Consider the following 10,912-nt stretch of genomic DNA (forward strand, 5'->3'; position numbering starts at 1 on the left):
ATTCCACAGGCCTATAGATTAATGTTGCAGTTTAATTCAATATCATCGACGTTCCAAATATTTCATAAATTTCACTTCAATTTTAATTCTATTTCTTTACTGAATTCAGTAAAAATCTCGATCTCTATAGCGATTTTTTTTTCTTTACTTGCCTTTTCGTGCGTCCCTTATTTCGAATGATGTTAAGAATGAAATGAAATAACAAATAAGATCAAATTTTCTTTAGATATCGGCTCCATTCGCACATTTAGAATGATATTTCGACTAAATTAGGTGAAAGTTTTCCAAGGATAAATATATCAGGTGTGTTGGTAGAAAAGAGATTTACCGTGTATAAATAGTGTAGTTCACATTATCTTCTGTGTGACTCGATACTTGTGGGAGGGCAACCTTGAACAAACCCTTGCCCTGAAAATGATTCTTCACGCGTCGGAGTCGTTCAAAGAACAACTTGAGATCGCTTTATGTCGGATAAAATGTCAGGGCTTTCGTGGATAGATTCCAAAACAATAAAGTTGTTGGTTAGTGAAAATTACTGGAATCGGTGCGCGAGGGGTGAGAGACTGGTGTCACTTGGAGTAGTTCTCCGGCCAAGGCTGCCCTTATCCACAGTCTGACTTAACTCTGAGTTGGGCTAACGCGATCGAAATTGGGTTAGGCTAGTTGAACCCGAGTCCAGTCACTCGAACGGGGGAGGTTATCTACTAGTCGTACTCCCGCTTCATTTTTCTTTCCACGCAGAACCGGATCGATCGAACAGCTCCGTTGCCGCACTGCTCCGAACCACCAGCGTACCCGCGGGACTCTCCTGGCTTCTACTGAGGCCGTTAGCCGCAAAGTAGGGAAACCAAAAAGCATCATGGCGGCTCGAGCTGCGATGAAATTCGGAGGAAATTTGAAAGAATTACGAATTCATTTATGTCAGAAGTCTGCATCCAGTCAAGGCGTTAGGTAATGATGTGGTAGTTTTTTTAGAGTTTGATTATTTCATGTTTCTAATCCGAGTGAATTGTAAAAATAATTGAGCAGTTTGTGGTGCAATGTAGTTGTCATCAATTCAATTAATTACTATATTGAAATTGATTCTGTGCCTGACTGCAGCAGTTCCGATACTGTAAATGTTTATCGAACCGAAGTACCAAATGTATTGTGAATATTGGGTAGACTACGATCCAGCGGTAAAAGTGCAGATCCGCGCCTCTCGTGATTGACGCAATCTGCTGAATGACAGAATCCAGGCTAAAATCTTTCTACTCTCTCTCTCTAGTGAAGATATCTTAAAATTAGCCAATGGCAATTTACTGAATTGCTGATGACATTTTGAATCTGAAACAATGATATTTAATGTAATTGATTGCACCGTTTACGCGGAGAGGTGCGGATCTGCACTTTTACCCGATCCAGCCTGTCTGCTTAGTTGGGCATAAAGTGAGGGAAGCAAAAGCCGAAAGTGAATCAAAAGCGAAGGGGGAGGGATGCAAGGTCATCATCGGTAATTCCGGAAGGGTTGGTGCTGTCTCTCAGTGTCCATAATACTTAAAGATCAATCACTATGGGATATCAGCAACACTACTGAGATAAGTGAGGATTCAGCGATAATCTGCCAGATCGCTAGTGACACTTTGGTTACCTCACTTCAATTTCCTTCTACATTTCAATTAATCTATTTTTCTCATTAGTGAAATCAATTATCAGTGAAATCTGTACAATGCACTGCGTGAGAAAGTGGATCTCGTTTGATAATTTTCAGATTTGAAAGCCTAAGTCTATTTAGTTCCAATTTCATAATTGAAATTGATTTTCATTACGAATGACCCAGTGTTTTGTTGCGCCATCTAGTGGTGCCTACTGCCAGTATCCCATTCAATTGATTGTTTGTTGCTCTGTAATATAGTTTTTATGCGTTTTCTAACAATTGTGAAATTAATGTTGACTTCTTCCTTTTTGCAGAGATTTCATTGAAACCAGTTACGTCCCTATGAAAAAATCGAACCCAAGGTTTCCTATTCTAATCAGGGAGTGCAGTGGTATTGAACCAAAGGTCTACGCCAGATATGGTATGTATTGATCATGCATGGTTTTGGTTTTTTTCTCTCGGTGCTATAGATTTTAAGATGTATTTCGTAAAAAAAAAAAACATTAATCCGCTCTTAAACGATTTTACTGGGTTAATCTGGACTGCGCCACCAATCAATCGATAAACCATTCGTCCAATATATGGTCAGAACTTCACCTGAGAAGACATTTTTAATTGAAAATGAACTACAAACACCAGACATTAGACATTTTATCAGCACACTTTCAATAGCTGATCGTCCACACTTCACATGTGCTCATGACAGACTTCACATTCACATGAGACATTTGGACTTAAATGAACTATAAACACCAGACATTAGACATTTTATCGGCACATTTTCAAAAACTGATCCTTACACTTCACATACATGTGTTAAACTTCACCCAAGACATTTTCTGATTGTCAAAACTTGACACCAAATTAGTGAATGTCCGAAAAAGGCCTGGGATTAATACTTACATTAGAAGTGTGATTGAACTTGTGATTGATTTTGACATTGTTTAAAAAAGGTTTCCTTTTGTTTTAATTTTCAGAATTTGGTAAAGAAAACAGTTCAATTTTATCCGGTATGACAAAAGATCAAGTTTTACAGCAAATTGAGCAGTTAACTAATAAAACTAGCTGAACAAAAAGCACTCCTTCATTTGCTTCAGATTTGTAGAATGTTATTGAGATATTCATAAGCATTAAATTATTAGTTTGTTGTAGTTGGCGTTTGATAATAAAGCAATTCGTTGGATATGTGACTAGTTCAGAGTAGAATTGATTATCGAAATAAATGTATATGTAAAATCCACTATCATTGATTGTTTGGATATGAAGGATTTTATTTATAAAAAGTCAAATTGATGAGGACAAGTCGCCCAGGCACCGAAGATCACGAACATGCCCAAGAAAACATACTCGAAACAACTAAGGATATTTCACAACATCTTTACTCGATCGTGTTACTCGAGATAATTACAGGATTCGAACCCAATGACACGGCAACTACCCTATGTTTTAATACATGTATACTTAGTATAGGTTCACGCAAATATTTGAATATACGATATATCGCATGACGATAATGATTAAAAGTCTAACTCGTATTGGAATGGTATGTCGTATGCCTTCATAGCCTCCTTGTAAAATTCATCAAACGCATCATTCTGCATCACTGTGAAATGCGTTTTCCAGTCGCCAACCGTTCCTGAAAATCAGTAAATGGCGAATATCTCAAATTGATGAGACTTCATTTAATTTCAAGATTGTCTCGGTAGATCTTTATCAAATGTGCAATATGTCTACACTCCTCAAATCTGATGAAATGAGAGCAGTAATAAATGTCTGGATGATTAGGAATATGGATATTTTGCACCCAATTCATTAACATCGTTATAGAGAGCAATACTACTATCTACTTACTCCTTGATAAACTGTAATCGTAATCAGTTAATGTTTATATGTATATATACATGTATGTGCTTGGTGGCACATATTACCTTTTCGCAGTAATGGAGACACCTTGGCGTTGATGGAATACACATCTAAGTGGTTTGTCATTGGATTAGTTTTCATACTATCGAATGAACAATGTTCAGCTATTTGTTTTATCGTCTCCGGTGCCAGTGATTTATTGAGAAATTTCGATATGTCTCTCACCGATTCTTCTAAATCCTGAAATGATATTTGATTAAATACGATAGTCTTTAATGGTAATCATGAATAAAACGATCAGCCGTCATTGAGCAACGTGCTTCGTACGCGATAGATTCCTTATGTTTTCATCGACAAAACGTTCACTTAAAAGTGCGGATCTACAAACCCGTTTCATATCCTCGTAGAAAATAATTTTCAGGTTAGGATTATCTGATTTATCCCACCAACTTTTCGTGAAATCAAACCACGAACCGTGATCAACTACAAAAAAAAACAATAGGTCTACCATCGAATGAAACAAGAATCTCATCCCGGTGGCTGAGAGGCATGTAGGCCCTACAGGTACTTACCGTGTCCACTCTTAAACATCTCAAGAAATTCTTCCCAACTTCCCTTATAATTTCCAAAGGAGGAGCTTGATTTGTAGAAATGGTAATACGAGACGCAGACATCCTTCGGGTTTCTGAACAACACGAGCATCTAATAATTAAAAACATCGTTGTAGATAATCTAATGATAGAATTAAACTTTCACATCACGATATTACAAAAATATAGATAGATATAAGTTAGATTCAGGTATCACACCACAAAGAATGTTAGAATAATGTATCTTATTTATTTCTCACAATTAAAAATAAAAGGAATTTTTTGTAAACTATTTTGTAAAGATGTTGATTTTATGTGTAGTGAAAATACACTATTACCTTAAAGAAATTTTACTTAAGAATTTGGGACATTTTTCATCAGAAATTATGTCTGTATGCCTAATTAAAGGTGTTCTTTTAAAAAGAACAGCCAACAGTACGGAGCAAAAAAAATACCGTAGTTAATGACCCCGACTTTACCTTGGCTTTTTCAGTCCACAGTTGTGTTGGTGCCAGACGAACTGGTAGATGTGTCTTCATGACACGAGGACGAGGCGTCTGAGCGGCGAGGTCCAAACCTATTTCATTTAGGATTTCATCTTTAAACTCAATGAACGGAGATCTGAAATAAACTTGTTTCTGTTTAGCTCCAGCGATGTCTCCATCGTTCATTATAAGCCATACCACTTCTTGTAACCATGTCGTTCCTGCAATAAACCACGGAAAAAAACGTCAGACACCGAAATAGATTCAGCTTTTAATTAGCGACTCTATTGAGCATCGCTATATTGGTGAAATCTCTTCTGAATTTGAATCCACAACGGTTTTTTAGTCTCGTTCTATTTCTAGCATCGCCCACTCATTTGAAACACAGACAGACGCCGTTAAAATGTCACGAGCCCTACATCAAAACTATTTAAAATTTCCAGCAATTCAGTGATGCATTTTATTCAAATGAATGGTTAAGATCAATTGACCTGCTTTCGGGTATGTTATCAGCATTGCATCATCAGCAAATATCTGGAAATCCTTCACCGCATTCAGAGTATCAGCCGGTGTCCAACCGAAAAACAAAACCCCTTCATAGATATGCTCTCCGGGTAAAACGTGACTGAACTGCCCAGACATCTTTTTCCTTCACCTGAAAGAAACTTTAGATTTTATTTGTTTTATATAACTTCCATAGTTTTGTTTCTTGTTTTTATTTAACATGGCCATAAATTTCAAAGATCATATGTTACATAAAATAGGGGCGGATCGAATCCCAAATACAGGGGTAGCAATTATTCAAAAGGGCACATGGAGGCCGAAAGGAAGGAATATGAGGGGTCCCTGAACATCCTAGGCCGACGTTGTATAATGGTACGGCCACCGCCATGCGCATTGCCTTTCAGGGGGGTCGCTCAGGGGGGTCGCACGTGCCGCAGTATTGCGATCATTAGTGTTAAACGTCTAGCGTCACTGGGCCCGTGACCGGATGGTCTTACCTCTTCCGGTCGCCAGTCAACGAGTAACTTTTGAGTGACTGATTTCAAGCAAAAAATCCATACATTTCCGGCGATACAAAACTTTTTTTCTTGGTCAGTGATTCGAACATTGACCTGTTTCAAACCTGTGCTGATTACTACACCACTCCACTGCAGTGGTATTGCGTGTTTGAAGTTGGATTGGTGCTTTTTGAAGCATTCTTTGGTATTTTATAATTCTTTTTTTATTGTTTATCAGAGAAAAGATTCGTTACCATGAGGGGTTAATAAACACTCACTCGCTAGTCGCTACACGCCTGAATGTCCCTGGTCTCATACAGGATAATTCAAAATCATATTCAGAAAATAATCATAAACATGAGTGAGGCTGAACAGCATATAAAATTTCATTAAACAAATGTGTTGAACAGGTTAGATACAAACAAACAAGTAAACAAGTGTTATGCGGACACAGTATAACGAATGAAACTACAGTACAACGTATATAACTCCTCGGACAACCAGAGGACTACCCAGACCTCTCCAAACCAAGTAAAATCCGAACGGCTCCGGGCCAAATGGAATAAAAATTTCATCCGAATCGAATGTAAATCCGGATTGAACTAAGCGAGTTCTGTGATATTTAAATAGAATATACGTTCCTATAATGTCTATTTGAACCCAACCCAAGAGGACCCTGGGCGTCCCAGCCTGCTAAGCAGCACAGGACCAGAATGGACTGGCAGCCGAATCGACTCCCAGTCCAATTCACACTGCATCGAAGGTGAATCCAAACCTTGATCACCGCGGTTTCGTAAACAATCGTAAACCGTGTAATAACTATTGATACCGTCGCTAATATACAGTATATAGCTAATATGTAAATAGGTATATATAGCTAACTCAATGTGACCATCTTTAGAGCAATGTACGGGTACTTCAATTAATCGATTACTTATTGATGTTAACATCAATGAATCGCGAGAAGATCGTGAATTAAAAGGTCGTGGTATTTAATACAGCAATGTCATGAAATACTCTAACAGTCTGCAGCGAGAATCGTATCATCCATATATGTACATGTACTCATATTCATCATTCCCATTTTCAAAGAAATCAATTAAAGTGGCGTCCACAATATGCAAATGTTTTTTTTTCAGATGGATTACAACAAAGAGGTGCAGAATAATGATCATAAAATGGCGCAATTAATGTACCGATTCTTAGTCACCCGCATCTAATTTTTGTTGGAAGACAACAAGATTACGCTAGAATTTTCATGTAAAATCATATTAATCGTTAGTTTTTATAGAAAATTTGGGGGGCTCTGACGAATGAAACTAATGGTGTATAAGGTAATTGTTCATGATATGAGATATCTGTCAAGAGGTTAAGCGTCATATTCTTCAGACAACACACGAATTAGAACAAAAATACGGTTTTTCTTGTAGTAAATTGATTAACACGAAATTTGATATAATGCCGTTAACGTACAATTTAGAAAAGCATAATTATATTCATCAACTTACCTTTAATACAAGGAGCTGAGGATTATGAATCGGTTGCTTGCCTCTCAGTTCACTGGACCGGAGTGTGCCGAGCTCCGAGTAATGAATGCTTCAACACGTCATAATTGATTGGGGATATTTCATGATCGCTCGCTCGCTTGATGATTTTATGACCTTTGGTGACGATTATTAAAAGATTCCTCGCATTCTGGTATAAAATCAGCTTCTATGAATACCGTGTTTCTCATTGTGCTGAACTTAAGACCCAGCCGGTTGCCTACCCTGTCCATCACTTTTTTAAACATCATGATCAAGCTAACCATATCAGACCCGGCAACCATAGAAATAAACTGATTACTCTTATTGCAGTTTACAAAATGTCCCGGCTAATTAGGAGATACAAGGTATCGTTTTATGTTAGCCTTAGCTCCGACGGGTTTACTTGGGTCTGTACAACGCGAATCAATTTTTGCGTGGATGAACGACCAGAGCGCGGGCGGGGTTGGTGATTTCCGAACCAATTATGTGAAGTGGTCATCATGTAGACGCGTGTTTTATTTGCTTTGCCGCGGAACAAATTCAGATCTCATTTTGATGGAAAGAAGATGACTTTTGAAGTATTCTCTCCATTAACGAACGGCTATATACGTCTATGCGATCGCCAAATGTCGATAAAAGATGCCGATGAATGCATCAAAAATCTCAGTCAGATGCATATTGAAAAAATCGAAACGTTAGATGTATAGACCTGCGTGGTAGCGAATAGCTTGTTGCTAATGAAAATCAAATAGGTATCGAGGGGCCAATGATGCCAGCGTCAATCGCAATTTATTACAGTTCCGTAAATTCAATAGAACACATAGAATTGTAACAAGGCACTAAGAGTCTACCTGTGTACCTACTGCTGAGTATCTTCCGGTCTGAACGTTATGAAAGCTTTAATGAGATCATATCGGTCCGTGTTTGAACTCAGTGTGTTACATGGCAACCGACCACCGGGAGCAGACAAAACGCGTCGAACGCAATCAAAAATGTAATTTAGACCTTGAAACAAGCGCTTTTTCTCGATAAACTCCGCAATGGTCATTAGTTTGTTTCCCTTTGACGTTGAATCTCGCAAAACTCCCAACTGAATCTTCCCAAATGAGTCGCGTGACTCCGTTCAAGCCGGTTCAAACGGCTGCCGTGAGTATGGAGTCTAAATTTGTTTCTGGGAGGTTTCTAATTTGTTTCTGGGAGGTTTCTAAATTCGAACCGTGTAGGGCCAGCACCGGAAATCCAACGGTCCAAAGGATTTTAGGGGGTAGAATCAAATATAGTTTTGAGTGCATACCCAGGTTGTGTCTTAGAGGGTTGTGAACAAATGTAAGACAGCGCTGAGATGAACGCAGTCCATGTATGCAAGTTACATAAACGTAGGTAGTCCGATACGATAGTACATGGATAGTACAGCCGTTTGGAAAAGGACTAATTCCAGTAATGGATATTTTCGGAGTCACCCAGCTCTTGATCATCGTTCAGCGTCCCGTTGGTAGACTGGTTGCCAGTTTCGATCTTGTGGCGCCAGTCTATCCCGTCGGCGCGCGATAAGACATAATGTGGAGACCACCAGGAAATGAACCAATGTTTTGAATTAGATTTTCTCAATTTTGGGTTAACATTCTAATGATTATTAAGCCGTTGAGGCAATTAATTAATTGTTTTAATTCTCGGTCTTGAAGACTGCATTCAATTTAATTTGGCAAGGCCCAGGCATTATTTTGAAGAAGGTCGAGTGATGACGATAAGATGATCGATATAGCCTGCAGCAGGCAGCAGGCAAACACCGCGGGCAAGGCCTAAAAAGTAAACGTAACTACCTGACTACTAGTACTACACTCCAAAGCCAGACTACGCACTATCTAAACAGGTGGGTTAGGCTTAATACGATCAAATCAGTTCTGTTGACTGCAAAAATATTGAGTGCTTTGCCCGTATATTTTGTTCTCTTTGTAGATCAAAGATGCGATGAAAAATGAATCTGAATGAGAAGTGTTATTTCGGAAGTGATGTGGATTTCAAATATTCACATGATACAAAAACCTCTGATAATCCTACATCATTTCATCATATATATCGAGGCAAACTTCCAGCAGGTCAGTGCGTGTCAGTCTATCAGCTCTTTCAGGCCTATAGTAAATCTGAATTATTAGGCCTGATAATAATACCAATAATATACTCTGAATACCAGTCGTTGTTACCGGTTCCCTACATCGGGAACGACGGCTAGGTGCAAGACTAGGCCTAATAGGGCTCATCTGATAGGCCTTAATTATTATAATTATAGCGCTCAATCCAGCCAGGTTGCTGCTCAGAAAGCTATACACATATGCTCCCATTAATATACTATTACCCCTGGTCTATACCTCAAAATCTCACCCCGGCATCTTTCCCTGGGGAGAACTTACATCCGAGGACATCTACCCGGTGCTTATAAGCCATCTATCAGGCCAGGAACCCATCATTTACTCCTGGGTAAAGAGAAGCAATGAGAAAAATGTCTTTCTCTGAGACAGGGATCCTAGAGTAGAAATGCTCCAACCCGTCACCCGCCCGCACCGATCCACGACCCGACTCACGATGTGATTGATTTGTCTCGATTTTTTGATATGTTTTGTAGGTTTTGTTGACCGCGTCGATGAAAACTGGTTTCAATGCTTTGATTCGGCTGCGACTGATTTATCTCAGTCGCGCAGTCCGAATATCGTACAACAATTCGGTCAAATCGAAAGTCCCGGTAAATATCTTAAATCTATATCAGAAGCTGCTCAAATGTTGGTTAAAGATAACCGATGGATACTATAGTGACAATGAAGTTTTAATTGTTACTATATCCACTTGTAAACTCAAACCAACTTTCAAACACGTTGGTGCAGGCGTAGGTCTGTTTGAGGATGAGTTCAGCATCATATTTTCCGTGTTTTTAGATTGTATTCCTGCGTTGAAGGAACCGGTATTGTGCACGCCTGCAAGACTAAATGAGTATCCTCCACAAATATACGAGACCCCAGTCGGATATGTCCCAGTTCAGAGGTACAAATCTTACAGTAAATAATATTGATTTCAGTGACTTTTATCGTAATTCCTACCATGAACATCCTTCCCAGACTATACCCAAACTATACCCAAAAACATTCAACTACTCAAATTGAATTGTAAAGTAATAAATCTATAGGTAATTCCTACTCCTCGTAGATCTCGCCATAAATCAAGCCTTATTTCAGATCTGTTCGGATAATATGCAGCGTTTAGATATTTCATTTGGCAGTAGAAATGGTTTCGAATTGACTTCGGCAGTGAACCCTCGGATGCAATATGAATTTGTTAGTGTTAACATTAATTCCACATTAATGACAAAACGTGTAAAAGATTGAAAGTTCGCTGTTTCATTAAAGCCAAGTTATCAGGTTGAATGAACCTGATGATCCACTTGATGATGGCTGCAGCTGTGGTCTCAAAAAGTCTTTAATTTAGCAGCCTCAGTAGCTCAGTGAGATAAGGCGTGATACTGTTGCATCCACGATCAGTGCTGAGTGAGTTCGAGTCCTACTGGCTGCTTACAGTGTGCGGGCAACACTTCAAAGGCCCCCCGGTCCCATCCTGAGGTTAAATGAATAATCTAATAGTGTTAGTCTTGGGAAACCAAGATCCAAGTGACGTAAAGCCAAACAAATTTCTCAAACGTTTATTCCTTTAGTGTGGAATTAATTTTTTTCACGGATTAGTATGTTTTGATAAACCCGTTACTATTTGAAATGTTTGAATTTCAGTCCGTTATTGAGATTAACGTCTTGTCTCGGTGATACTCGCA

The 10,912-nt window shown here is 38.8% G+C and overlaps 2 protein-coding genes across 2 annotated transcripts; one reads left to right on the forward strand and one right to left on the reverse strand.

Annotated features, from left to right (window-relative positions):
* Window positions 1-838: 838 nt before the first annotated feature.
* On the forward strand, window positions 839-2,876 carry LOC141905803 (NADH dehydrogenase [ubiquinone] 1 alpha subcomplex subunit 2-like). Its single transcript, XM_074794843.1, has 3 exons — window positions 839-951; window positions 1,951-2,057; window positions 2,614-2,876. The coding sequence occupies exons 1-3, from the start codon at window positions 860-862 to the stop codon at window positions 2,703-2,705; spliced, it is 291 nt and encodes a 96-aa protein (XP_074650944.1). The 5' UTR covers window positions 839-859; the 3' UTR covers window positions 2,706-2,876.
* Window positions 2,877-3,119: 243 nt separating this feature from the next.
* On the reverse strand, window positions 3,120-7,152 carry LOC141906089 (sulfotransferase 1C2-like). The gene is made up of 7 exons (XM_074795281.1): window positions 7,084-7,152; window positions 5,066-5,229; window positions 4,569-4,795; window positions 4,072-4,201; window positions 3,888-3,982; window positions 3,565-3,739; window positions 3,120-3,272 (listed from the first exon to the last, which is right to left on the reverse strand). Exons 2-7 carry the CDS (start codon window positions 5,214-5,216, stop codon window positions 3,154-3,156), a joined length of 897 nt encoding a protein of 298 aa, XP_074651382.1. The 5' UTR covers window positions 5,217-5,229; window positions 7,084-7,152; the 3' UTR covers window positions 3,120-3,153.
* Window positions 7,153-10,912: the final 3,760 nt, after the last annotated feature.

Source organism: Tubulanus polymorphus, chromosome 5, assembly GCF_964204645.1.
Source record: "Tubulanus polymorphus chromosome 5, tnTubPoly1.2, whole genome shotgun sequence".
NCBI classification, from domain to species: Eukaryota; Metazoa; Nemertea; class Palaeonemertea; order Tubulaniformes; family Tubulanidae; genus Tubulanus; species Tubulanus polymorphus.

What these genes read in the sequence shown, in the direction of transcription:
- LOC141906089 (XM_074795281.1), bottom strand. Translation starts at nt 5,216, where the DNA reads ATGTCTGGGCAGTTCAGTCACGTTTTACCCGGAGAGCATATCTATGAA. An exon ending in GATGTTTAAGAGTGGACACG is followed by an intron (nt 3,983 to 4,071) that starts GTAAGTACCTGT and finishes TTTTTTTTGTAG; the next exon opens with TTGATCACGGTTCGTGGTTT. An exon ending in TCTACGAGGATATGAAACGG is followed by an intron (nt 3,740 to 3,887) that starts GTTTGTAGATCC and finishes ATATCATTTCAG; the next exon opens with GATTTAGAAGAATCGGTGAG.
- LOC141905803 (XM_074794843.1), top strand. Translation starts at nt 860, where the DNA reads ATGGCGGCTCGAGCTGCGATGAAATTCGGAGGAAATTTGAAAGAATTA. An exon ending in GCATCCAGTCAAGGCGTTAG is followed by an intron (nt 952 to 1,950) that starts GTAATGATGTGG and finishes TCCTTTTTGCAG; the next exon opens with AGATTTCATTGAAACCAGTT. An exon ending in AAAGGTCTACGCCAGATATG is followed by an intron (nt 2,058 to 2,613) that starts GTATGTATTGAT and finishes TTTAATTTTCAG; the next exon opens with AATTTGGTAAAGAAAACAGT.